This window comes from Protopterus annectens, chromosome 9.part0 (genome assembly GCF_019279795.1).
Source record: "Protopterus annectens isolate FY-2018-M chromosome 9.part0, PAN1.0, whole genome shotgun sequence".
Taxonomy (NCBI): domain Eukaryota; kingdom Metazoa; phylum Chordata; order Ceratodontiformes; family Protopteridae; genus Protopterus; species Protopterus annectens.
This window is the reverse complement of record NC_056743.1, coordinates 170,195,052-170,222,485: the sequence shown is the minus strand read 5'-3', so window position 1 is coordinate 170,222,485 and position 27,434 is coordinate 170,195,052. Positions and strand designations below refer to the sequence as shown.

General features: G+C 42.1%; 1 protein-coding gene across 1 annotated transcript in view; it reads right to left on the bottom strand.

Moving 5' to 3' along the window:
* PIK3C2A (phosphatidylinositol-4-phosphate 3-kinase catalytic subunit type 2 alpha) overlaps nucleotides 1-27,434 on the bottom strand; it is a gene marked incomplete in the record, with an annotated part of 1,553,204 nt that overhangs the window by 1,439,536 nt on the left and 86,234 nt on the right. Inside the window, 1 exon segment of the mRNA XM_044082088.1 lies at nucleotides 7,844-7,982. Coding sequence (XP_043938023.1) covers nucleotides 7,844-7,982 — 139 coding nt within the window.

Sequence of the window (27,434 nt, the reverse complement as noted above, 5' to 3'; positions counted from 1 at the left end):
TATGATGACCCACCAAGTAGAAGCCTCACAGATATCATTTAAAGCAGTTTTGGAGAAAAAAAACAGAAGCAGCTATATAGCTCTGGTAGACTAACCTTTGGGTTCATGATGCAAAGGTTGCCCCCTCACACTATACTGAAAGGAAATAAAATCACTCATTTGAAGAGTGTCACCTAAGATATACGCACACCCACAACACCCTTTGAATACGAAACAACTGATTAGAACTTCTAAAGGACTTTGTTCTGTCCAAATAAAACCTCTATTGCTTATGGACATCAAGACAATGCAGTACATATCTGCCTCTGTTGGAGAGAACAAAAAAAAATACAAGATGGTGAATTGATTGATTTAAATTATTCTGATACCACCTTAAGAAAACTACAATCTGTTCTGAGGGACACTACCTTTATGAAAGACCAAATAAGGAGGGACTGAAAAGAGGGCCTGCAGCTCTGACACACATATGGTATAAGTAATGGCCAATAAGAAAAGAATCTTCCAAGGCAACGTCAAATCAACAGTAGCAGAAGCCTCAAAAGGAGGTGCTGTCAGCACCTGGGGCATGACAGGCAGTTCCCAAGGTGGGACAGAGTCTCAGATGAAAGGGCAAAGCAAGAAGATTCCCTTGAGAAAAGACACTAAAATCTTAAGGGCAGCCAACAGCACTTTATCCCTACCAAAGTGAAAATTGGAAATAGCTGCCAACTGTACTTAAACGGTAGAATGACTGGACCCAGACTTAAATTCGCAAGGATGTCCAGGATGGCCTCCATGGGAGCTGAGAAAGGATCAAAGCCCTAAGAGTTAGTGCACAAGGCAAAGTACTTCCACTTACTAGCATACACCTTACAAGTACACCTCTTCTGGGAAGATGCTATGATACATACGACTGCCTGAAAGCTTGGAATTCCTGGCCATCAAAGGAATTGATGAAACCATCCAGTTAACCCGAGCATCTAAAGGTTGGGCAGATCCAGGCCTCCCAATAAAGGTTTAAGAATGGGTTCCCCCAGTTTGTTCGGGTACCATGCCACCATCATTGTCTGTCTGGACAGAAATCAAAGCCTTTGTGACAACATCTTGAGACATGTGCAACGCAAGAACTGCCCTTACCCCCAAGCGGCTGATTGGCTTTGGTACTACACCAGGTCCCCTGGATAGTCCTCCTTTACAAAGTATCACCCCCCCCCCCGGCCTAGAAGACAGGCTAATGTTATGATCGTGGTTGGGGGGGGATAAACTGTGTCCTGTGGACACAAAGGGAGACTCCAACCACTGCTTGATCTGATCTTAGCAAACACTGGTTAGAAGAATGGGAAAATGCATCAGATGACTCAAGACCACTGCAAAGCCTCATGTGAAACCTGGTCAAGGGATGAAAACTGATGGTGGTCTTCATGTGTCCTAATAGCCTGAGAAGATAAGCTGTAGGCTTTCTGTAAAGCAAGGAATTTGTCAGACACCGAAGGTTCAATACTCTGGGCACTTCATGTTTTGCAATCTGAGAGACCATGTCCAAGTGGTGACCTTTAAACTCTAAGGTCTGAACAGGATGGAGACTGCACTTTTCACAGTGGGCAGTGATGCCCAAGGATCTGCATAGATGGAGTAAGATGCCCCTGGCTTTGACTAGGGGTGCTCTCATGGGAGCAGTCAGAAGCCAAGCATCCACAAAAGGAAAGACCTGGAACCCCTGAATCAGAGCCAGACTGCTACTACTGAACTTCACTTGGGAACACCTGGGGTCAGTGATGAGACCAAAGGGCAGCACTCTGAACTAATAATGATCTGCTCCCAGCTGGAAGTGCAGACATTTCCTGGATCACTTCACAATCTTTATATGATGGCAAGCATTCTTGACATCGAGCAAATACATCCAGTAGTCCTTCCTCAAAAGAGGCAGGATGGAATGCATGGTGACCATCCAGAACTTGGTCTGTTTCACAAACCAGATTCAACTTGCTGAAATCTATGATTGGCCTGACGTCCTTATTTGTTTTTAAACCAAAAAGAGCCTTGAATAGACTCGGAAGCCTCGATGATCTGGTGGGACCTTCTTCTTGTATGGCTAGATTTGCTAGCAGCTTCTGAATTTCAATGTCTGAACTTCCTGATGGAGTAGCATATCTGGAAGCTGTTTAGGATTTATATTTGGATTGTGAAAAAAAATGGAATTGAATAACCTCTGGATAGGATGATGGGTCTGAGTTGATGGCCACCCAAGCTTGTGAGTTTAGAGCCAGCTGATCCCAAACTGCCTCCACAGCAACCCTTAAGGATCACTGAAAGGGCATCCCAGAAAAAGCACTGTACAAACCCTGGTTCTACAGACCACCCCTGTCAGGAGGGCAGCATCCACTGTGGTTACCCTCCTGCTGCCACGGGAGAAACTCTCAGAATGAGCTTCCTGAATGGATTACTGTGAATTCCTCAAAAAGAGAAGTTTACTCCCCTTCTAGTTCAGGCAGAAGGTTCATAGGTTCATACTAGGCTATCTGCCCTAGGGCATTTATAAGCCTAGCCAGAGTATGTTTGGCTTTCGCCACCCATTTTAAATTAATTTTGCTATGCCCTTTTTCGAGGTTAGTATACTGTGCCTCTGTCTAACAGTGACACAGAAGTGATACCCGGGGTAAACCTATGATCTCCCATCCACTCATCAAGATTCCTCTTGAAAAGAGTCAATGAGGGACTCTGCCTAACCTGGACTGGGATTTTATTCCAGAGTGAAGGGAGCCTCTGGGTTATGAATCTGTCCCTCCAGCATGTCCTATTTATTTCAGTGCTGAGGTTCAAGTCTCTCGGTGGCAGCTCGATGGGATTGGATTTTTGAGGTGCAGCATGTCCCTTAATTCCGGGTTGGACATGGCCTTATACGTCAGGCACAGGTCACCTCTGAGCAGGCGGTATGCCACTGAGTAGAGCTGGAGTTTCTTGAACCGGGCAGCATATGGCATCTGTTTGAGCCCTTTGATCCTCTTGGTGAGGTACTTTTGGGGTCTTTCCAGTTGCTGCAGGTGTTTGGTAAGGTACATCCCAAAAGGGGCATTGTACTCAATTATGGGCCTGATGAGGATGGAGTAAAGAGGCACGATGACCTCCCCTAATCTAGATGTGAATCCCTTCATGATTAGGTGGGCTATATAAAATGTTTTTCTAACCACTTTGGCCACGTGGTTGTCAAATGAGAGATTGCTATCAACTTGGGTCCCCAGGTCCCTAATTACTTCTTCTGTACTTAATGGATTACCACCTATGTGGTAATTTGTGGGCACTTTGTTTTGCCAAAGGGATGACTATACACTTTTGGCGTTTAGCTTGAGGCCATGGCTCTGGCACCAGTTGTCTGTTTCTATGAGGCCCTTTTGGAGGATGCTTGTGTTGGCTGGAGAGTCGATTATGGCGCCCAGTTTGCAGTCATCTGCAAACTTGGTCAGCCACAGTCCTTCCATGTTGGCCTGTACCTCCGAGAAATATATACCAAACAAGAGAGGTCCCAGGACTGAGTCTTGTGGGACGCCACTTGTAACTGGTTTGGAGTCTGACATGGCTCCAGCAATTCTAACCATGTGGGTTCTGTCCTTGAGCCAGTTTGCAACCCATCTAGTGACATAGGGGTTTATATTTAAGCTGGTGAGCTTATCTATAATGCCCGAGTGGGGTATTGTATCGAAGGCTTTTGCGAGGTCCAGATAGGCTGTGTGGACCACCTTCCCTTCATCAATGGCCTTGGTGACTGTTTCAAAGAAGTCAACCAGGTTTAAGAGGCAGGATCTGCCCTTAAAGCCGAACTGGGTAGGATCCAGTGTCTGTAGGTCCCCAATATCTTTATTTATGAGGTCCATGATGATCCTTTCCATAGCTTTGCAGACCAAGCTAGTCAGGCTTATGGGGCGATAAGTTTCCAGGGTCCGTTGAGGCACCACCTTTGTGGAGAGGGACCACTGTTGCTGTACGCCACTCTTTGGGTACATATCCTGTAGTAAGGCTGAGATTGAACAGTAGTTTTATGTTTGGGTTTAGCTCTTCTTGGAGTTCATGTAGGACGCAGCCTGGGACACCGTCTGGTCCCATTGATGCTGTGTTTTTTGCTTTGGAGAGGGCGGCTCCCACCTGAGCATCTGAGATGTCAGGGGGGCAGCACTCTGCTGGGATAGATATTTGCCCTTTTGGTGGGGATGGGGGGGAGAAGTTTGCGCTGAACCTGTCAGCTAGGATGTTGGCAATGTCTGGTTCATTGAGTGGTAGCAAAAGGAACTCCAGCAGCAGACAGGGTGTTTCTGTCTTGCTCACTCCAAGTTAAACTGTCCTTAAATTTTGGCCTGGAAAGTGAACAGCCATCAAATGAGGCACTGATAAACGGTGCCTTGAAGCATTCAGCAAAGTCACACAGCTTCATCAACGTGTGGCAATGCATAGCAATACTGAAGCCAGCCATTTGGGATGTGCCATCAGCTTCAATGAACAGCAAATGCATGGACATGTTAGCAATGAATTGCGGGGTGGACAGCTGAGTCTACAGAGGCTTCTGGAGTCTGGATTCTGGTGTGTCTTAACTACACGATACTTCTCACACAGTATCCCAATGAAGCCTGGACAAGTGAGTTAGATATTTTATAATTCACTCAACACAAACATGGCTGAGGTTTAGGCATGCTTACCTAAGCGGTCCAATGCCCAAGTGACTATTTGGGGACAGACCAAGGAACTCTCCTAAGAAATGTCCTTTTTTGTGGCCACTACCACCATGATTGCATCCATGGCAGGGCCCTTACTCCAGTGTTGCTGATCCTTAGAAGGGAAGATCTTGTTGGACTTTGAGGATAGGTTCTACTGTAGTGGGCTCCTTTTGCACCCTCTGGGACACCACGTCAATAAATGCATCCAGAGGGGGAATCACCCAGGATGTAGATGGACCCACTCTGAAGGCCTCCAAAATCAGACTCCTCTGGAAAAGGGGATTCAGCAGTCCAACCCACACTGAAGGAGCTCCAAATGATCACCAAAGGCGGAGTCTTTGTAGGAGCATTTGTGGGACCTCTATCCTTCCTTAATGTCAGTATCCTCAGTGAAGGAGTCTTCAGTTAAATCCAGGGAAGTCTTCTTACACACCATTTTTAGCCAAACTTTCCCACCCTGAAAATGCAGTGGGGGGGGGGGGCAATGGAAGAGGCCGGGGTCCTACAGGGAGGGCAGACAGGAGACCACCTAGAGCAAGCTGTCCTGGAGCAAACAGAGAAGTGGTCACAGGTGTGGATGTGGAAGAAGGAGGGACACCACTTGTACTTTGCAAATCTCTCTCTCTCTCTTGATGGGAGAGCATCCTTTATACAATGTCAAAAGCAGAGGCAGAAGCAGGCTGACCAGAGCCAGAAGACCCAAGATTCAAGAATCCAAAGGATGTACCTGAAGCTCTAGCCATTCCACCCTGTCCCAGTGCCAAGACATGGGCCAAACTATCAACATCAGACACCTTGACAGGGAAAAGAACCCTAAAACAGAATAGCCAAACCCAACTCACAGACCCCTTTGCGACCTGTCAGCCCTGAGGGTCCACCTGGCACTGACACCATTGGAGTAAAGGAAACCAAGGTAGGGATCAGATTCAAAATCTAACAGGCCATTTGATCTGATCTTCAGGAACGAAAGAACCAGTAACAATGTCCTCTGATCCATACGGCCTGCGGAACAAAACCAGGGTAAAGGAGTTGTACCTACAGGACTAAGTCCCAGAGCAAATAGGATGATGCCCAACTCCATTTATTCCTGTAAATAGGACCGCATCAACTGCCCCAAATTTTGATATCTTCCAGCTTCCAATGGACCAAGATGACAAAGCCAAAAAACCCACAGCGGAAGGCTTGAAAGCTTGCCACCTAGATAATATCTCTGGCTTGCGGATCCGGGCTACAAACAGAGGAGGAGATAGGGAGGAATCCTGTGAAAACTCCTGTAGAGTAGAAGGGGAAAAGGTCCACCCTAAAGGAGGCTCTCTTATCAGGAAAGGATTAATCACACTAATGGTAGTGGATGTAGCTACAGGAAATTGCTACCCCCTGAGACAAGGGAGCCAGAGGAGGATTCCCCCCACCCCCAAGGCAAGACGGCCAGAGCAAATTGGACCCCCGAGGGAAGACAGCGAGAGGAAATTGGCCCCAAGGTGTCAATGTCATCGGCAAAGCCAAAGCTGCCAGGGGATCAGAGGATCTTGGGACCTACAGACCTGGAAGACCTGGAAGACCAGAAAAAGGGGAAAGTGACAGACACAACTGCTTATGGTCCCCACTCAGAGACTTTGGGGTCCTTAGAGACCGGTTTTTGACCCCAATCCAGTTCGTCCCCTTTACTAGAGGAGGCCAAAGAAAAGTTGCTCGAAGAAAGGAGACCCTTCAATATCAACTTGGCCCTGCTCTCATTAAAGGCATGAGTGTCAAAACACTTGCAAACAGAACCAGAGGACTTGTGATGACAATAGATGCACCATTTATGGGCGTTTTGAGATGGAAGCTTGTGCCCACATGCAACACATTTCTTACACCCTTTATCCATTTTAACAAACAGGGAAACAATAAGCTACAACCTACCTAACTAATCCTAACATGAAAAAAAAAACACACAAAAACAGCACTACACACTAGGAGGGAAAAACAAACCCATCGAAAGAACGTAATCAAATAATTAAAAAAAAAAAAAAACACTATACCTACACGCAAAAGGAAATTAGGGTAGAGAAAAAGGGAGGTAAACACTAGGAAAAAAACAGCCACGAAAGGATGTACTCCCACCGTGCACATGACTAAGCTGCTGTCCAGGAATGGCAGCAAACTACACTTGGGTAGTTCTGGTGGAGTGTGGGTTATGATTAGAGGAGGTAGAGCCCGGCAGACTGAAGTACTTGGAAAATGGCTGATCTGATCAGTGTATTCTGACAACCATAGGTTAGACCCACACAGAAAAAACACTGGATTAATAGTGGACTTTCTAAATTAAACTTTTTTTCTGTTTTTAGCTGAATGGACTTCAACCCAGCAACCAGTACCACGAGCCACACCAATCTCTTTAGGGTCAACCTGTATAATTTCAATTTTAAAAAAGTTGAGTCCCTACAAAGCATTTACGTTTTCTCTAAGGAATCACAGCTACTCCCACTTGCTTCTTACAAGGGTTGTGGGGGCAAGCTTGAAGATGTGGCAGTTTCATAATGAGGATGGTCAGTGTTTTAATTGTAGAACACCCTATGGCATAGGACACCCTGTACACAGGGTATTACAGAATGCACTGCCCACTATAATGTATCACTGAAGTAGAAAGCAGCAACTCCAGCAAATTCACAAAAACTGGAAAAAGAACAAATGAAAATAAGCCTTAAAGGATGTTGTTACGCCTTATACAATTAACCTTGGATGTAGGCAAAAAGAACCTAAAGCTGCACACAGTTAACTTTGGATCCACTAAGGAAGGAACCTAATGCTGTACACAGTTCAATAAACAAAGCCAGTGTAAAGTAAACGGGTACTTTTTTCCACAGTTAGCTAGACAGGTACTTTTCAGGGCAGTGAATTTCACAAGTACAATGACTGCACTTCTGAAACCTTTTACTGCTGTTTAACCATTTACCTAATGGCAAGCTCTCATGATTTTACAAAATAAAGTCAACACCAGAAAGTGTGGGAATTTGGATACAGGAACCTAGTCACATGACATTGTTACCACTGCCTTTACAATGCCATTAAGGTATAGAGAAGAAAAAAACATTTACTGTTAAAGATCTTTTTGCATCATAACCACAGCATCTTGCTCACCCACAGCCATATTACCCATCTTCAGAGCAATGTCTTACTTTGTTACTTCTTGAGAAAATGCTGCTAACTCCTCATTATAGGAATCATTTTCTTGTGTAACAGGAAATTCAACAGGACTTATTCTTTCTGCACTGACAGACTGTGAATAAAAGAAATGAAATTCATTAGCAAAATACACTTATTAGACATTTGTGAAACTTGATCAATGCAATAATTAGTATCAACATGCCATATAGCAGGGATAAAATGAGAAAAAATAAGGAGAGGGACTGCAACAGAAATGGATAATAAACTCATTAAGCCGAATGCTCAGAAGTACAGAGCCAAACTTCATTTCTGGAAAAAAATAGTGCAATGAAAAAAAAACACACTGTCCCAGTGTCCTACAGAGACAAATCAAGTTTAAGCATGCAACAAATGGGTACACGATGCAGGTAAGAGCACTGAAACATCAGACGAGACAAAACAAAATCATTACTTCACAAAACCAAGTTTCACATAACTTGTATTTTGACAAGAGATTCAAGAACAATTGGCAAAGTTGTTCACAAACTTGTCTAGTTTCTATACAACATACTCTACATGATGTAAACTACTGGGTAAAATGGAACATTTTTAACAGAAGAGGTAAGGAAGCACAAAGAAATGTAAGGGGTCACAAGTGAAAGAATTGTAAAAATATCCGTTCCAAGTATTTTTAGTTTATCTTTCTCACAGACAGAAGCTTTGGGACGCTGTAACTTGATGGTCTATATATTACAAACAAAGGGTTTTCCACTGACTAGTTGCAGTGATTGTGCTAAGTCACTGACTTCTCATACACCTACAAAAGCAGCGTTTTGTTTCTTTTTAATTGAATTACTCTGCTTTTTTTTTCTTATTTTAAAATAGTAAGACCTCTATGGTCAGTTTACATTTTCTTAAATAAAAAAAAGGTAAAAAGCACATTACTGTTGTGTGGTCAAAGTAAGTTTAAATCCTTAAAAAAAGACTCAGACTGTCCACATCATTATACATTTGCCAAGTTACTTTTTTCCTTTTCAAGTGTTTAGGGGGTTTGGCTTTACTGGCCTGAATGAATCCATAAAAACTTCAAGGAAAAAAGTACAAAGTCATGGATATTCAGAAGCTATATGCCTGAAACACGATGTCCTCAGGGAGTCATTTGCAGATACCCCAGTGGCTTCTATTACAGAAGGTATAAGGTACTGCACTGTGAAAACTCTAGCTTGGCTAGGTTTTTCTTGGAGTTTTTATGTCAGTCATGAGTATGACCTTACTTTTTACTTAGATGGTCTTTAACATACCATAAAAGTAGAGAGAGTACATAAAAAACAAAAAACACATTAACCTAAGTCAGCTGAGTCAATACCTCAAAAGGAAAAACCAAAAAAATGGATAATACTGCCAAAATGTCACTCAAAAGAAGGTAAAAGCAGTAGTCATGAAGAACGAGTCAATTCCACCAAGTAGACAATTTTATTCACTAAAAATTAAACCACGTATACATCCACCATGAACGCCTTCACAGTACATTCACAAGCGTTTTCGTCATTTAATTGACTTCATCATCATCATCATCTGTCTACTTGGTGGAATTGACTCGTTTTTCGTGAATACTGCCAATACCTCAAAAGACTACACATGAACTAACTACATACACAATGAATGAGGGTTTACAAGCAGAACAGCTTGGGTACTGAAAAACCTGGACAACCCAAGGTCAGGCTATAAAACTCAAATGGTGACTACTGTCAAGGAAAACTTAAGATTATTAAGTAAAAATAGGTGTGACACTAACAGAAGACAGTAATTATCTGTCAATTATGTGCAATACTGGATTTGCACCAAGGGTGTACTTATCAGTTAATATGTATGCATTTTCATGTTTTTACAAAACAAAACATATTGAAAACTCTCATGATTGTCCTAGGGAATTATTCCTGGGTTATGTTGTGCATCAATTTTCCTTTTGAAAAGTGGTACAAGTGTTAAGTTCTCCAATTGCATGTAAAAAGTAATGAGGGTGAGAATTATACACTTTAATGAACTACCACTTTTTGGAGAGAAAAAATTTAAAAACACCGTCCAGGTAAGTAAATGGGGGATTTCATTTTGGGTTGCATAAGAATTTTTGGCAGGTGGGATGGGCTAACCGGGCTGATCCATAACTAAGAGTGTCTCAGGCCTGATGGCCTCCAGGCTTCCTTTGTAGCATTGCTTGCCATGTTCTCCTGAATTCAATGTTCTTAACCTTGGTGTACTTGCTTTTCTCTTGTTTTGACTGCAGAGGCCATGACTACGGTGGGTAGTTCCTGTTGAGCTGGTGTCTATGAGTGAAAACACTGCTTGACAGATGTCATAGTCTTATCTTTTTCCTTAGGTCATGTGAAGACATCTCAAACAAGGGTCTGAAGAGAAGATCATTACCAAGAAGTGCATTTATTAACTCTGCTATCCACTAACTTTAATACAGGTTTTCTCTGAACCAGGTTCACCGTGAAGGCAATCAAAAGGAGAGTTAAGAGACTCTGAGTTTGCAGCTCCCAATAAGGGACACAACTGGTCCTGTTCCACAATGGCATTAGCCAAGGCTTTTGAGAAATTTCCTAAGAAAAACACGGTGAAAAAAAATCCCAACAAGGAGAAACAATGAGGAAATCTGAAGACAGTTATTTAGATGCCATTTCTTTCAGCAGGTCTGTTGACAATAAACATCGTAAGGAGGTTGGGAAGTCCCTGACATCTTGGTTTGATTTCTGCTCAGGTCTTTAACATGCCTGCTAGCATGTCCTCCTAGATCAAAGACATCAAAACACTGTCTGGTTCTGAGGTGATTGAGGGCCCTGGCTCCTGGCAGTAAGCTTATCAATAAGCATGAAGGCAGTATTTCCTTGTTTCTCTCTCTCTCATGATCTGCAGGAACCTCCTTGTCAGGTGGAAGGCATAGAGGAACATCCCTGTCCCCTGGACAGAGAAGGCATCTGACCTTCAGGCTGTGGGACATCGACCTCTGGTGCAGGACTACGGCAGCTGATTGTATGAAGCAGAGGTGTCTATCCGTGGAGTGCAACACTGAAGTGTGATGTTGCGGAAGACCTCTGTGTTCAAAGTCCACTCATGGGGGTCCTCTTGGGAGTGGCCTAAGCAGACTATCACATTTTCCTGAAAAGGGATTTATGTGGCTGTGCTTATGATGTTCATTTGTACTGCTAAGCTCCATGCCTACTGTGCTAACCTGCATAGTTGGTAAGTCCTGGTTACCCCCAGTTTGAGAAAATAAGATCAGGACAGTGATAAAGCTGAAACTGTAACCAGGTGCATGAATCCAATAAATACAACTCCAGACAAACGCCAGATACTTTAATAAAAAAACAAAGCTTTCGGATTACAAATCCTTCTTCAGTGTTAGAATACCTACACTGAATTATAAAACCTCAAATAGTCAATTAAACAGTCACATATCATCAGCCAGCCTAAAAACACAAAAATCAAAAATATACAATAATCATTTAATTACTTTAAAATTATTTCTATGTATAAAAAGTATATATTAAATATACATAATAAAATTCATAAAACCATTCATTATTTCTTTCTGCTTTTTAACTAATATTGGTTTAATAGTCAGTGCATTATTTAGTCCTGGTTTCATATCAGCTCCCAATCTAATTATCCAGGTTTACTCTATACTCTCTAGAACATTGTTTAGGTCCCCACCCCTAATCTGCTTATGTACTATGTCTATTGCTCTAAATTTAAAGCTATGGGCACTTCCATTTTCCATTACATGCTTACTTAAGGCATCGTTTTCCATTCTCCTAAATATATTTGACGTATGCTCTATAATACGATCTTTAAGTTTCCTGCTGCTTTTACCAACATAAAAACATGAGCACACCGTACAGGTTGCCAGGTAGGCAATATTTTCTGTATTACAGGTTGACGTACATTTAAATACAAAATTTTCTTTAGTTATTGGATGAATAAATGAAGTAGTGTCATTTTAAAAAATATATCACAACAAGTACAATTTATACAGGGGTAGGTACCCATTTTAAAACTTCTTTGCTTTCCATTTGTTCTGTTTTGGAAAGTCTTTACAGCATAGTTTGAGTTTCGGATTTTGAGCATTTTTTATATGCAAAGAAAGGCCTATTTTCCAACATCTGGCATATTTCAGGCATAGCCATCAAAATGCCTCCTTCTTCACCTGCTTGTAATTGGAAAATAAATACTATAACTTGACAACCCAAGAGAGTAGAGGTTTAAAGCAATTAATGATGAATGATGAAATAGTGATTAAGCAGGCTGATAAAGGGGGAGCAATAGTTCTAATGGATAAAGAAGATTATGTGAATGCTATGTATACATTCCTGCAAGATGAAAAAACTTTTAAAAAGATTAGTTTTCAAGAGATAAAGGTGTGTATTAATGAGTATAATATGGCCATTTATGATATGCAATTTAATAATGGTCTATCAATAGAATTGTTTAATTTTTTCACTGTATCATGTCCAAAAATACTGGATTATATATGGTATACCTAAACTGCACAAATCATTAGCACACCCCTCAATGAGACCAATAGTATCAGGAAGGGGGTGGATTACAGAACCAATGTCGGTATACCTTCAGGAAAGTTTAAGTAAATATCTGCCTTTATGTGCTAGTTATTTGAAAGATACTAATGACTTTTTACAGAAATTAAAGAACTGGCATATATCTGAAAGTAATATAAACTACATCTTTGCTACACTAGATGTAGATTCTCTCTTTACGGTTATCCCCAATGAATATGGGATAGAGGCAATCAGTAGTTTCCTGAATGAGGAAACAGACATAAAAGCAGGAGAGATAGAGAACACATGCCATCTATTAGATATAGTTTTGACAAAGAATGTTTGTTTGATGAGGAACCATATTTACAGATAGCAGGTGTAGCCATGGGTACAGCAGTGGCTAACACCTTATGCCAATTTAATACTGCATCAATGGGAGAAAAATATGATGTCTGTTACAGGAAATGAGGGGAAAGAGAATATACTATATTATGGTAGACATGTAGATGATTGCTTTTTGGTGTGGAAAGGGACTGAAGATACTTTGAGAAGTTTTGTACACTATTTAGAGAGTACTACAACCTTTTTCCGGTTTAAAATAGTTTGCTCCCCAAAAAAGATAGCCTTCTTAGATGGGACTATAGAAAGGAAGGGTGAAAATATTGAGACCAGTGTACATAAAAAAAGAAGTACAAGTCAGTAGATATGTACATAAGAACAGTATGCATCCACCACATATATTCAAAGGAATAGTAAAAATCCCACATGTTAAGGGTGAGTAGGCTGAATACTGATGATGGGGTATGTGAAGAACAATTAAATGATATGGCTATTGAATTTTTAGAAAGAGGTTACCCATATAGAATGGTCAACCAGTATGTACAAGAAACTTTTAGAAGTTAGAAAAGTTAATAATATGGTGGCATTTAATATTAGGGAGCAAAGAGCAACAATGAATATACATAAAGCAGAAGTAATAAGATACTTAACTACTAATAATTTAAGAACTGAGCAGGTGAAGAAGGTAATAGAAAAGAATTGGGGCATTTTGATGGCTATGCCTGAAATATGCCAGATATTGGAAAATAGGCCTTTCTTTGCATATAAAAATGCTCAAAATCTGAAACTCAAACTATGCTATAAAGACTTTCCAAAACAGAACACTGGAAGGCAAAACTGTTTTAAAATAGGTACGTACCCCTGAATAAATTGCACTACTTGTGAATATTTTCAAAAATGACACTACTTCATTTATTCATCCAATAACTAAAGAAATTTTTGTATTTAAATGTACGGCAACATGTAATACAGAAAATATTGTCTACCTGGCAACCTGTACAGTGTGCTCATGTTTTTATGTTGGTAAAAGCAGCAGGAAACTTAAAGATCATATTATAGAGCATAAGTCAAATATATGTAGGAGAATGGAAAATAATGCCTTAAGTAAGCACGTAATGGAAAAGAAGTGCCCATAGCTTTAAATTTAGAGCAATAGACATAGTACATAAGCAGATTAGGGGTGGGGACCTAAACAATGTTCTACAGAATAAAGAATATACCTGGATAATTACATTGAGAGCGGATATAAAACCAGGACTAAATAATGTACTGACTATTAAACCAATATTAGTTTGAAAAGCAGAAAGAAATAAGATAACGAGTTTTATGAATTTTACTATGTACATTTAATATATACTTTTTATACACAGAAACAATTTTAAAGTAATTAAATGATTATTGTATATTTTTGTGTTTATAGGCTGGCTGTTATGCGACTGTTTAATTGACTATTTAAGGTTTTAGAATTCAGTATAGGTATTCTAACACTGAAGAAGGATTTGTAATCCGAAAGCTTTGTTGTTTTATTTAAGTATCTGGCGTTTGTCTGGAGTTGTATTTATTGGATTCTCCTCCCGTTTATGTACCAGGTGACTGCGGTGTTGCCAGTGTATACTTGAAGTAGTCCAGGTTTCCAAAGGTTGACTAAAATCTGGACAGCTTACAGAAGTGCCTCATTTCTTTCAAGTTGATATGTTCCTTCAGGAATTGTGGTTGCCATTTGACCTGCACTCAGTATGATCCTGACCATGCCCCTGCAACCCTCACCCAAGGCATCCATGTAAACCTATTTAAGAACACCAAAACCAACAAAACTGGATGACAAGTGGTAATAATAATAAAAACCAAAAGAGAACCACTTAAGGCAATACGGGCAGCAGAATAAATCAAACGTTGCCCTTAGTGTCAAACTTTTTAATGATACACTTACATCAAAAATGACCATCAAAAATGAAAAACACTCATTCATAAAAGGCATAACACTTTAAAGTAGAGCTCACCACTAAGAATAAAATTTAAATTAACAATCAATTAAAATTAAAATCTACAGAATACAGGAACAAGACATTCTATTATAAATACAGATTCAAATACTACATTAAAGAAAACCATTTTTTTTTTATTTTATGAAATGATTACATTTTCTGAAGAAGTAATTTTTGATGAAAGCGCATCATTAAAAAGTTTGATGCTAAGGATGAAGTTTGTTTTATACTGCTGCCCATTACTGTCTAAAGTGATTTTGTTTTTTTGGTTTTTGAACCTGTCTAAGTGGTGAAGATGTGAAAGGGAAACCTGGGTTGAGGATGACCCGACTCATACATCAAAGCAGCTCCTTCTTGAAACAAGGGAGGAGGGGAATTAGGATGTCCAAGGAGTGGTAGTGCTGGGACCATACACATTTCAGGTACCACTGGATTTTCCTCATGTGATGTCTGGCCAGGGGGAGCATAAGAATGGTGGCTTCCATAAATCCCAAAGTCTTTAGCATCTCCCTTGCAGAGCAACAGGTTGTACAGGAGATGCCATGAAGTAAATGGACAGACAATGTTCTTCTGGGCAAGGAAGACATGCATTTTCTGTGTGCCCAGTCCGCATCCAAAAACACCAGGTCCTGTACAAAAAGTGTGATTTTTTTTTTGTAGATTATAGTAAAATCCAGACCTCGCAGAAGATTTGGGGGGGGTTATGATGCTGAAGAAGAATTTCTGGAGAGATGGCCTGTATCAGACTGTCAGGTAGGGGAAATTTCTGGATTTCTTGAGTGCGACAGAAAGCTCTTGCAGGAGCTAGGCACTGTGTGAACAATCTTGGGGCTGTGGAAAGACTAAAAGGCAGAGCAATAAACTAAAAATGTAAGGAGACAGAAAAAAACCTTAGGAATCTCCTGCAAGATGGACAAATGGGAATGGGTAAGTTGGTGTCCTTCAGATCTAATGACACTAAGAAAGCCTGTGGAAGGATGAAAGGAAGAACAATCTGAAGACAGTATTTTGAAAGATAGTACCTTCAGGTAAGTGTTTAGAATAGACAGGTCTAGGATGGGTCTCCACTGCCCTTCTTTTCTTGGGACTAGAAAAATCCTTGAGTAAAATTCTTTTCCCATGAATTCTTTTGGGACTTGCTTGACAGTAACTTGACTCATGAGGTCTTGAGTGCTGGGGGTCACAAGGGATATCTGGTTTTCAGGAGATCATAGCATGCCTCTCAGAAGGGAGACCTGACACAGCCATCCTTTATGATAAAGAGGACTCAGACTGTCTGTGGTAACGGATTCTCATATGGCCAAGGAGACAGCCAGCCAGCCTTTGAGAAACATGGGCAATGGGGCTGAGGACAGGGGCAGGGGTGTTGCAGAGGTATTCACAGGCATTTGAGTCTGAAGGGTAGCCTCCCAAGCCTCCTTTTGGGGGCTTTCAGAGTAATTTGTTTCTAGGTTTTTCCTTTGTTTCTGAACTGTTCTAGGATCCCTTCTAATGAAGGAAGTAGATTTAGATGGGTAGTTCCTAAAGTATCTATGAACAGAGAGTAGGGTCTGTCTGCAGTCTTAAATAGTCTTACCCTTGGTCTGAGAGTTTTGAACATACTGGCCGCCTGAGGGGCAAAACAACAAGTCTTGGTCCAATGGCGAATCTAGAATTTTCAATATGAAATCCTCAGATATAGGCTGACTGCAAAGCCATGCATTTCTGTGGATAACAGATCCAGTGGCAGATGCACTAGAAGCATCCACAGCATCGTAACTGCACTTAATGCTGTGGCTGGCAATCTAAGCGGCCTGCAAAAGTAAGCTCTTCATTTGATGCTTATACTTTGCTGTAACAAGATCTAATATAATTTCATTTGAGGAGTTAAAGGAAAGGCAAAGATAGCAGACATGTAAAACCTTTCCTTATCTATCTATAAGCCCTACTATCTTTGTCAGCAGGTAGGACATCAGCACTGAGCAGAAACTTAGTGGGCTTACTTGGGGAGAGGAAGAGTGTGAGAGAGTGCAGAAGGTTCTGCAATGGTTTCGTGTAGAGATAGTTAAAGTCTTCAGGGACCTTATAAAACCAGTCTTGTCTCTTAGGAGCTGGTGGCTAAGAATCAAGTGTAGAAGAGGTGGACTGAAAAGCATCCAGGAAAGCCTCAAGGACATGGGGGACTGAAGAGGCAGAGGCACCCATCGCCAACAGGGTGTAATACCGCTTCTGAACATCAGAGAACTGCATGGATTGCCATTCAAAAAGTGTTTCATTGTGTTCTGTATAGTCTCTCCAAAGGAAACTGCCTCAATAGGGAAATCAAGTGAGAGGGAGTCCCCTTCAGAAGAGATTTGCCCTGGAGAATACAGCTGTCAGGAAAATACCAAAGTCCAGAGAGTTTTCAGTGTCACAGTAACGCTTATCAGAGGAAGAGGAAAAGAGGGTAAGCTTTAGAAGAGAACGCTGTGGTTGCAAACAGCCAAAGGGGGGAAGGTTCAAAGACATAATAGCTTTGAACAACCCTTGGGAAAAGTCTATGCTATCCTTCTCTCTAGCTGCTGAGGGGCAGGCCACATGCTTAGTCTTCTACTTTTTTTCTTTTTAGGCATGACACCACCTGGATGAGATGCAGAGGTTTGGAACCATGTCTGACCACTGTTAGAGATTCTGGGATCTCTTCCCTAACTAAAATTTGAGGGATGCCTTCTGGTCTTTTCTAAATGATGAGACATGGTTCCTCGAACTTATAAGCAGCCTGCATGGCCTCAGGACCCATGCTGGCCTCCAATGGGGTCTCAGGATACCACAACTGACAAGTAACCTGCCACACCACGGGTTCTGTAACCTACACTGGTAAGTCAGAGTCAAAAATGATCTGCAGATCCATTCAAGGCAGATAAAATTTTTTCTTCAGTGGCAGAGGAACTTCCAAGGATGTGGAGCCAGCCATTGTAGACCTAACCAAGCATTTAAGACATTAGGCCTCGAGAAAGGTATCGAGAGTAGAAAGCCTAGACCGAAGAGGTTTTGTAATGAATGACTGAGACTGAGCAAAATTCGTGAACATGTTCCAAGTCTAAGTAAAAAGACACTTCATATGAAAGCTCTTTTATGGAATCTGCCTACCACACTCGCATTTACCCTCCTAGATGTTATCTACAACTTTCAACCAAGTATCGTAAGATAAGGAAGGTGCCCCAAAGGGGCACTTTGCTTCAATTATTTATCCAGATAAGGGCACCAACAATCAAACTGAGAACAGTCTGATGGATGCATGACTTGTTCTTCGGGATGGTGGTGAAACAGCCTGAGGATCCATGCTCATACGTCCGTCCACTGTTAAACCCCAAAGCATACGAGCTGAGGTCATGCAGACATATACATGACATGACAAAGAAGGTGCAAGCTTTGGTTCCCCAGCCAAATGTCAGTGGTGATGACTTGGATGGCAGGAATACTGCAACAATGACTTCAGTCAGGGGCATCTTTAAATTGTGACCTTATTTATTAATTTTTATCATCTAGCAACCTCATTACTCATGAATTCTTATTTTTCCAGTGTATCCCTTTCTTATGGTAGGATTGATATATATAAATGTGTCACCATTTTCTGTAGCAAAAATGTGAGCTACACTTAAATCTGACAAAACATGCAGCAGTAATTTACTCTGCATGTTCCGTGAAATGGCATGAAAATAAACTTTTCACATTTTTCTTGAAGCTGTAAAGCTGCAACTCCCTGATGCTCAAGACCACAGAAAAAATGTAGGATGCAAGAATGCAATTGCAAAGTACAGTTTTGTACCTACCATAAATGTAGATGTCCGAACTGGATAGCATCTGCAGTCATAACAAATGGGATGTCCTGTCGTCAGGCAGCCCTTCGGTCGGCCGGATTCCAAAGTCTGGGTCCGGCTTCGGCTGATGTCGCACTTCTCCCGACGTCATCTCTGCTGGTCTTCGGGTATAAAGGCATCAGCCGACGCCATTTTCCTCAGTGTTTCTTGCCCCAGATGCCAATTGCCCTCTTGGAAGGCTAAATTTTGGATAATGCCAATGTTTCCAAAATAGTAGAAGGCAAACACAAAAAATAAACATGTATGTACATATATACAAACAAATACACCATAAGAGACTCCCCAGCTAGCTATTAGGAGGGTAAATACCTAGCAGTACCACAGAGGGAAGGAGGAGGGTAATCCTGACTGCAGATGCTATCCAGTTCGGACATCTACATTTATGGTAGGTACAAAACTGTACTATGTCCTTCATGGATGCATCTGCAGTCATAACAAATGGGTAGAATACCATAGCCAAACTAAGGGAGGAGGAAAAAGAATTATGGTGTAGTGAGGATCCCTTGCAGTACAGCAGTGGCAAACCCTGCTCGGGATCTAGAATATAGAGGTAAATTATAATGCTTGGCAAATGTATGCACGGAGGTCCAAGTAGCCGCCTCAATACTGTCCTTGGTTGCCACTCCTCTTAAGAAAGCTGTGGTAGTGGCTGTAGCCCTTGTAGAATGAGGTCTTATGTTCTGTGGGACTGGTTTTCCATGGTAGGAGTAACAGAATCTTATGCAATTTCCTATCCATTTGGAGATTGTCTGTTTGGAAATTGCTTTTCCTTCCCTTCCTGTTGCATAGGCTACAAAGAGTTGGTCAGTTTTTCTGTTACCTTTGGTTCTGTCCAGGTAGTAACGTAACTGCCTATGTACATTCAAGGTATGTAGCATTCTTTCCCCTCTGTTTTGTGGGTTGGGAAAGAAGGTAGGTAGGTGGATTGCCTGGTTTAAAGACACTCTGGATACCACCTTAGGCATAAATGTAGGATTAGTTCTCATGGACACCCTATCTTGATGGAAGATTAGGAAGGGTTGCACTGCCATTAAGGCCTGTAGTTCCGAAACTCTCCTTGCTGAAGTAATAGCCAGTAGGAAAGCAGTTTTCCATGACAGGTGTTGTAGATCTGCTGTTGCTGCTGGTTCAAACGGAGGGAGTGTCAATTTTTCTAGTACAAAATTCAAGTCCCATGCTGGTAATGGTGGTTTCCTAGGAGGTTTTACATTCTTGATCCCTCTGAGGAACTGCCTGAGTAGAGGATGTGAAAAGACAGGCGGATCAAAGCTGTATTCTGATGAGATAGCTGATGCATGTATCTTGATGGAGGAATAGGACAGGCCAGTATGTAGAAGCTCTGCCACGTATTCCAGAATGTTAGCAATATCTATGTTCGACACATCTTTTCCTCTTTCAGTACTCCAAATGACGAACCTTTTCCATTTTCCTGCATAGTTCCTTCTTGTTGAAGGTCTGCGGGCTTCAAGGATAATGTCTTTAACTCTTTGTGAAAGGTGTGGGTTAGTTACTGCTATGTGAGGTTCCAGGCAGTCAGTTGCAAGGTTTTTAGGTTTGGATGTATGATGCTGTAGTTGTTCTGAGTTAACATCAGAGGCATCAAGGGTATTGACCACATTTTCTCCCGAGACATGCTCCTCAGCAATGGATACCAGTGTTGTCTTGGCCAGTTCGGAGCTATCAGAATTATCCTTGGACGTTCCTCTTTGATTTTCAGTAGTACCTTGTGCATCAAGGGAAGAGGTGGGAATGCATATGCTGTTAGGCCTTTCCAGCTGAAGGAGAGAGTCCACCTTCCATGCTAGTGGGTGGAATGTCCTTGTGCAGAATTTTTTGAGCTGGTGATTTTGTGGGGAAGCGAATAGATCTATTAGTGGCATTCCCCATTTCTTTGTGATGACCTTGAAGATGTCCGGGTGTAGCATCCATTCGTGAGCATCCGAGGTGGTTCTGCTTAAAATGTCTGCTAGGGTGTTCTCTTTTCCGGGTACAAATATTGCCTGTAACTGGATGTTGTAGCTTAGAGCTAGATTCCAAAGGTCCAAAGTCATTCTGCATAGGGGGTATGAATGAGTGCCTCCCTGTTTGTTGATGTACCACATGACTGTGGTGTTGTCTGTCCTTATCATCAAATGGCCTTCTTTGAGGAATGGTCTGAATTTTAGTATTGCCAGTTTTACTGCCAACATCTCTTTTTGGTTTATGTGCAGGTGCAGCTGTTCCTGAGTCCACAGTCCTTGTACGCATTTGTCCAGCATGTGTGCTCCCCATCCTAGGTCTGAGGTGTCCGTAGTGATGGTTTGGCTTGCTCGGAAGTTGTGGAAGGGTAGGCCTGGGTTTGACTGGCATGCCTGAGCCCACCATAGGAACTCCTGTTTTAAGCATGGGATTAGTGGTATTTCTGTTTCTAAGCTGTGCCTGTGCTGAGACCATAAATTCTTTAGGTACCACTGTAACTTTCTCATATGCAGTCTGGCATCTGGGACCAAGATTATGCATGATGCCATGAATCCCAAGGCCTGCAGAACTTTCCTTGCTGTTAGTTTGTTCTGCTTTGTTAATGCCAAGAAGTAAAGAGGAAGCTCTTTTGTTTTTCTGCAGTTAGGAATGCCATTTGTTTTACTGTGTCCAATTCCGCACCCAGGAAAGTTCTTGTCTGGGATGGTATCAGCCTTGACTTTTGTAAATTGACTGTGTATCCCAGGGCTTGAAGCAAGTAAATGACCCTTTGTAAATCTGTTGTCAGCTTGCTTTTGTTGTCCGCTTGTAGCAGGGAGTCGTCCAGGTATGGATAAATTTGGATTCCCTGTACTCTGCAGTGAGCGATTACTGATGCCAGGCATTTTGTGAATACTCTGGGCGCAGTAGATAAGCCAAAGGGCAATGCTGAGAATTGATAATGCTCTGATCCTGCAAGAAATCTGAGGTATCTTCTGCAATTTGGTCGAATGGGGACGTGCAGGTATGCCTCCTTGAGATCTAGAGTTACCAGCCAACACTCCTTGCCCAGCATGGGAAGAAGTTGCTGTAGGGTCAGCATTTTGAATTTTGGGACAATGATGTATGTGTTTAAGATGGACAGGTCTAGAACAAGTCTCCAGTTTTTCTCTTTTCTTGGTACTAGGAAGAGTCTGGAGTAGAATCCATTGCCCTGTTCTGTTATTGGTACTTTTTCCACAGCTCTCATCTTTGTTAATTCCGCTATTTGGTGCAGGGCTTCTATTCTTTGATTTGGGGGCAGGTTTGGCATTCCTCTTTTTACTGGTAAAGTGTGGAAGTGGAACCGGTAGCCTTGGTCTATGGTTTGCAAAATCCACTTGTCTTTTGTGATGTAGTGCCAATTTTTCGAGAATAAGGCTAACTTTCCGCCTAAAGGTGCTGCTATTTGCTCTCTGGTAGGCGGAATCAGAACCAAGTCACTGTGATTGCCCTGTTGCAGTGGCAGTGGTTGTGTCTGTGCCTCGGTTATTGCCTTGCCACTGTCGTCCTCTGTAGGCACCTCCTCTGGATTGATTTCTGCCCCTAGAGCATCTGTTCCTGCCCCTTTGTGATCTTGTGGAGTCAGGAAAGGACCAATTTTTGGCAGGCCAGTTCCTGCTAAACCTTGGGGGCTGAACCTGTAGGAAATCTTTGCCTTCTCTTCCATTTTCTTCATTACCTGCTGGGCAGATTCCCCAAATAAGCTGGCCTTATCCATAGGAGCATCCAATAGCTTAGCTTTAACGTGATCCGGTAAGACCTGTTCTTTCAACCATGCATGCCTTCTTATCACTGTGCCAGTCATGGCTGATCTAAATGAAGCCTCCAGTGCATCATAGCCACATTTTAAGGAATGGTTACTAACCTGTTGTATGTTATTCACCATTTCTAATACATATTTCTTATCTAAAGATTCATCAGAGGACAGCTTTTTAATTAACTGATCAAGCATAAACTCTTGGTATTGAATCATGTGAAACTGACAGTTTAAGGCTCTAGCTGAGAGAGTAGCAGAGGTGTAGACTTTTTTCCCCCATCTCTCTAAGGATCTGGATTCCCTTTCAGAAGGAATAGGGTTTTTTGCTGTGGTCGAGGCTACTGCCTTAGGCCCCTGGGATATAGTTTCGGGGTCTGCAAGTGGGGCCTTGTATAGGTGGTGATGAGTGCCTGGCACCCTGTAAAATCTATCTGGTTTGGCAGGGGCTGGAGGTAAGGAATCAGGTGCAGTGCAGATATCATTAAATGCATCGTCCACAACAGAAAGGACAGGAGGTATAGCTAAAGGCCTATGTTGTGGTAAGTGCAAAAAGGTTCTAAGGCTTTTTCTTGAATCTGAGAAATCCTGTCCCTGCCATTGGAATTGTTCTCTCATGGCATGTAAGGTTTCCCCAAAGGAGAATTCCTCTGGTGGAGAGGCAGCTGGAATGGATTCTTCAGCATCAGAGTCTTCATAATTGGAAAAAGAAGCCTCTGGCTGGTCTGTAATGTCTGAGTCATCCGCAGAATCATCAGAGGACACAGGCTCGGGGGGCTCTGCTCTAGGTCTCTTTTCTGGGGGCTGAGAGGCCCTGTCTGGGTGAGATTGAGATCCCCTAATTAAGGATATTAAATCTTCTGCCAGAGTAAGCATTTGTGAACTAGAAGTGGGCCTGGTTGAGGGGGGTTTAACAGGCACTGATTTAGCAGATTTGGCTGCTTTAGCCCTGGCAAAGGCCTTAATAGACATGGCTGCAGGAAGCCTAGCAGCACCACGTGCTGGGGTAGAGACATCCAAAGGGATGGTGTCTGATAAGTCACTAGTAACCACAGTTGTAGGTAAAATTTCCGAGGCTGATTCAGGTAAAGTAGCAGGAACCTCAGTAGTAGTCATGGATTCGGCTGTAGTTTGATCAGTTTTCTCAGTTTCGGCCGAAACCGAGACACTCGCGGTTTGTTTAACCGTGGTTTCGGCCGAAACCGCGGACCGCGAGTGTCTGTCTTTTTCTTTGCGTTTTTTAACAATTTGGGTAGTCGGAGGATCCGACGGCATAATGTACGCAAAATCTGAACCGAAAAACTGTTCAGCAAACTCCGACCGACGCCTAAGCGTTCGTCGGTTGAAGGAAGCACAGGCCGAACAGGCTGCTACGTCGTGGTCTGGCCCTAAACAAGGCAAACAGTAAGAGTGGAAATCTTTATGAGGTATTTGTTTCCCACAAGTTAAACAGTTATTGACTTTTTCTGACATCGGCTGAGGCAAGAAAGAGTCCCCAACGGGGTACTTAGCTTTTAGAAGTCTTCGAAGTAGTATTCGGTAGTAGTAATCTCTGGATCTGACCGACCGGCACTTGCGAACAGCTTCTGCTTCGGGCGCCACGCGGCAAGAAAGACTGAGGAAAATGGCGTCAGCTGATGCCTTTATACCCGAAGACCAGCAGAGATGACGACGGGAGAAGTGCGACATCAGCCGAAGCCGGACCCAGACTTTGGAATCCGGCCGACCGAAGGGCTGCCTGACGACAGGACAACCCATTTGTTATGACTGCAGATGCATCCATGAAGGACATCCTCTGTGGCATTCCTAGGCAGAAATCCAAAGGTTATAAAAAGTAAAATTAAGATTCTTCACAAAGATGACACAGCAAGTGAGTAAATGGGCTCATCACCATGCAAATGTGAAACCCAAAAGACACAAATTAGTAACAGTTGGAAAGGAATCAGAACTGTCCAGTAGAAATGTTACCTGGAGTTTGTGACTTGTGAGCCTCATCTTCAATTTGTTTTGAAAAGTTCAGCAAGTACAGTTAGGCCTCAGTAATTCTTTCAAAAAAAGAAAGCCAGAAAAAAGAACTGGAAGTGCATGTTATTCTTTGGTGCAAACTATTTGTTCAAAACCCTTATTTTCTAACAAATATTCATTAATACTCTGCATATTTAATTGTAATGTTTATTTCTAAGCTTTTTTTATTTATTCACTTAAAAAAACATTGCAAGCTTGTCCTCCTTTAAGTGATTAGATGGTAATTATTACTGAAGGGCGAAAACCTGTTAGCATCAGCCTCTGACCAGGCTGTCTTGCTACACACCACGTGTTTATAAATACTAGGCATATGAAGAAGAACAACCTCAAATCAGCATGATGAACTGGTTCAAATGGTGCAGCAGTTAACACTTCAAACCAAAGTTACGATCATAAGAGGGAACTACTTGCTTTCCATCGGAATGTACCAACAGGGGAGAATCCATGGACAGACATGCTGAAATGGCCAACAAATTAACCTTTATACAGAAATATGAAAGGCTGGTGGACAACTCTCAAATACTGTAGCACCAGAAAATCACTAACCATAAAAGGATCCTGTTTTTTGCATAATACAAACTAGAAAACAGTTTCCCATTTGCTATGATTTCCTAGTAGCAAGCTTTTTTGCCTCCTTTAGTACCCATTGCACCACCTCAAGAAGGAAGTGCCTAAAAGGAATCAAAATGGAATTATCCAGGCAGTTAAAAGTTGTAGACTGGACTGTTTGCAACTCCCCCTACATGTGAGCTTTGTCCGGTCTGTGGTGACATTTGTGGTAATTGCCCTTGGCCAATTCAACAAGGGAGAACAAATTACGCCACTGGCTAAAAGGGACCACTAGAATGATCTCTGAAGAGTCCTTCTGAACCTTCAGAATTACCCTGGTAATCAGTGGAAGACTGGAAATGCAAAAAAAAAAAAATGTACAATCCTGATCACAGGACTGAAAATGCATCTGTTTTCCAAGTTTGTCTGCATGACGCCCTGCAGCAAAACTTGTTCAGTTATCTGTTTTGAAAGGAGACAAACAGATCTATTTAAAGGTGTTCCTTACAACTGACCAACTACTCGAAGACCCAACCCCCCCTCCCACACACACAGAAGGTCTTGTCCTGGTCCTGCTCAGGCTGTCTGCCACTATATTTTGCTCCGACAGAATGCATGACATTTGGAAAATTATACATTGCTGTACAGGCAACTTCCAAGCTTCAATACCCATCCTGCACATACAATACGACCATGTACCCCACATTTACGTTTGTTGCCTGAAAGTCACAGGAACAGATCCATGGGAACATGGATGAAGACAAGATTTTGTGCCATGGATCGCAAACAAAATCTCTGACAATGAGGTGCTTTGGTCTGTCTGAGAATACCACAGGTCTTACACCTTTATCCCCAAAGAAACTGCTCATTAAGCAAAATCTTTTTTTACCTGTAGTTACAGATTGACTAGGGATCTAAGGAGAAAATGGAAGACCTGACTTCAGTCTCTCCACCCATGCAATTCCTTTTTCTCCCCCCACAAAGCCCAAAATCAATTCCAGATGATGAAGATGTTGGGTCTATTATTTATTTATTTATTTATAATTTTTTTCTCATATGTAACCTGTTGAGTGGAATCTTGACACTCAGAGGCCATGGACACTACAATGACATAAAATTATCTTACAGAAGTCTGAGACTGATTGAAAAAGCTCAGGAAAGTTTCCTGACAAAAATCTATCTTCTCCTATGTAAGAAAAGACTTTGAGAAGCGTAAATAAAGCGGCCCTGAAAAACAGTCCTGTGTGATGGAGTTAAGGAGGATTTTTATAGATTTATCTGGAATCCCAGACTGATAATACATGTAAAAAAAAAAAAGAGTTGTGTATTTATCATAACCTGGAATCTGTGCTATCCGGTGTCATTATTCATCATGGATGGATCTTGGATCCCAAAATCAGATCTGAGCCGGCAACTAAGAGGACTGCTCCTGAGCTCAAGCTCCTCCTCTTCCCAAGATTCCTTGCTACCCACAACCCTCAGAGTCTGCTGGATAGAAGAACAGAGACAGTGAAGACTGCCTATAAAGATGAAAAAACTAAGACATACATCACTCTAACTCCCAAACCACTAGAAGGAGGTTGGGAACGTAATGAATGACACTGGATAGCAGAGATTCCAAGTTATGGTAAGTACATAACCATCTCATGCCATCCGTATTATTGATTACGGATGGGTCAGAGTCCCCAACTACTACGAACCCTGGGAGGCTTCAGGGAAGGACATGCCAGAGCACAGTGGAACCAAAGGAAGCCCTGCTCCTGGACACCAAGTCCACCTTACAATGCATAACAAAGGTATGGGGTCTAGACCAAGTAGCAGAAGTGCAAATCTCATTGAAAGAAAGTTTCGCCAAGAAGACAGAGGATGGGGCTACCGATATAGTACAGTGAGCTTTTACCTTGGTAACTGCTTGACCTTTCTTGGCCTGAGAGAAGGCAAAAAAAAGCTGATTAGACTTCAGAAAATGTTCAGTTCTTCTAAGGTAAAAGCGTAACTGCCTATGGACGTCCAGACAATGCAACTTACATTCCCCACAGGACACTGAATAGATTGGTTAAGATTAGCCTCAGAGGCTACTTTAGGGGCAAAGGAAGGAATGGTCCTGAAAGACACCCTATCCTTATGGAAAACCATGAAGGGGGAATTGATGCACAGAGCCTGCAACTCAGAAACCCTCCTGGCTGAAGTAACAGCCAACAAAAAGGCCATCAAGGACAGGAATTTGAGATAACAGAACGCCACAGGCTCAGAATGCTTCTGTGTCAAAGACTGCAACACCAGAGTGAAATACCAGGGTGGGGAAGGGTCCTTGACAGGGGGTCTGAGAAAACAGATCCCTTTGAGAAAGGCTTTGCAAAGCCTACAAGAAAAAGGTAAGACTTTCATTCCAACGGAAATTGGATATAGCTGCCAACTGGAGTTAAATCGTAGAAAAACTGGCCCCTTGATGAAAAAAAGGAGGCCAGGAACAAAATGTCAGGGATAGAAGCTGAAAAGTGATCTACATTGCGTTATTTACCCAAACAGAAAATCTCTTCCATTTGCTAGAATACACCTTCTTGGTAGACAGCTTCTGAGAGGCCAAAATAATGCTC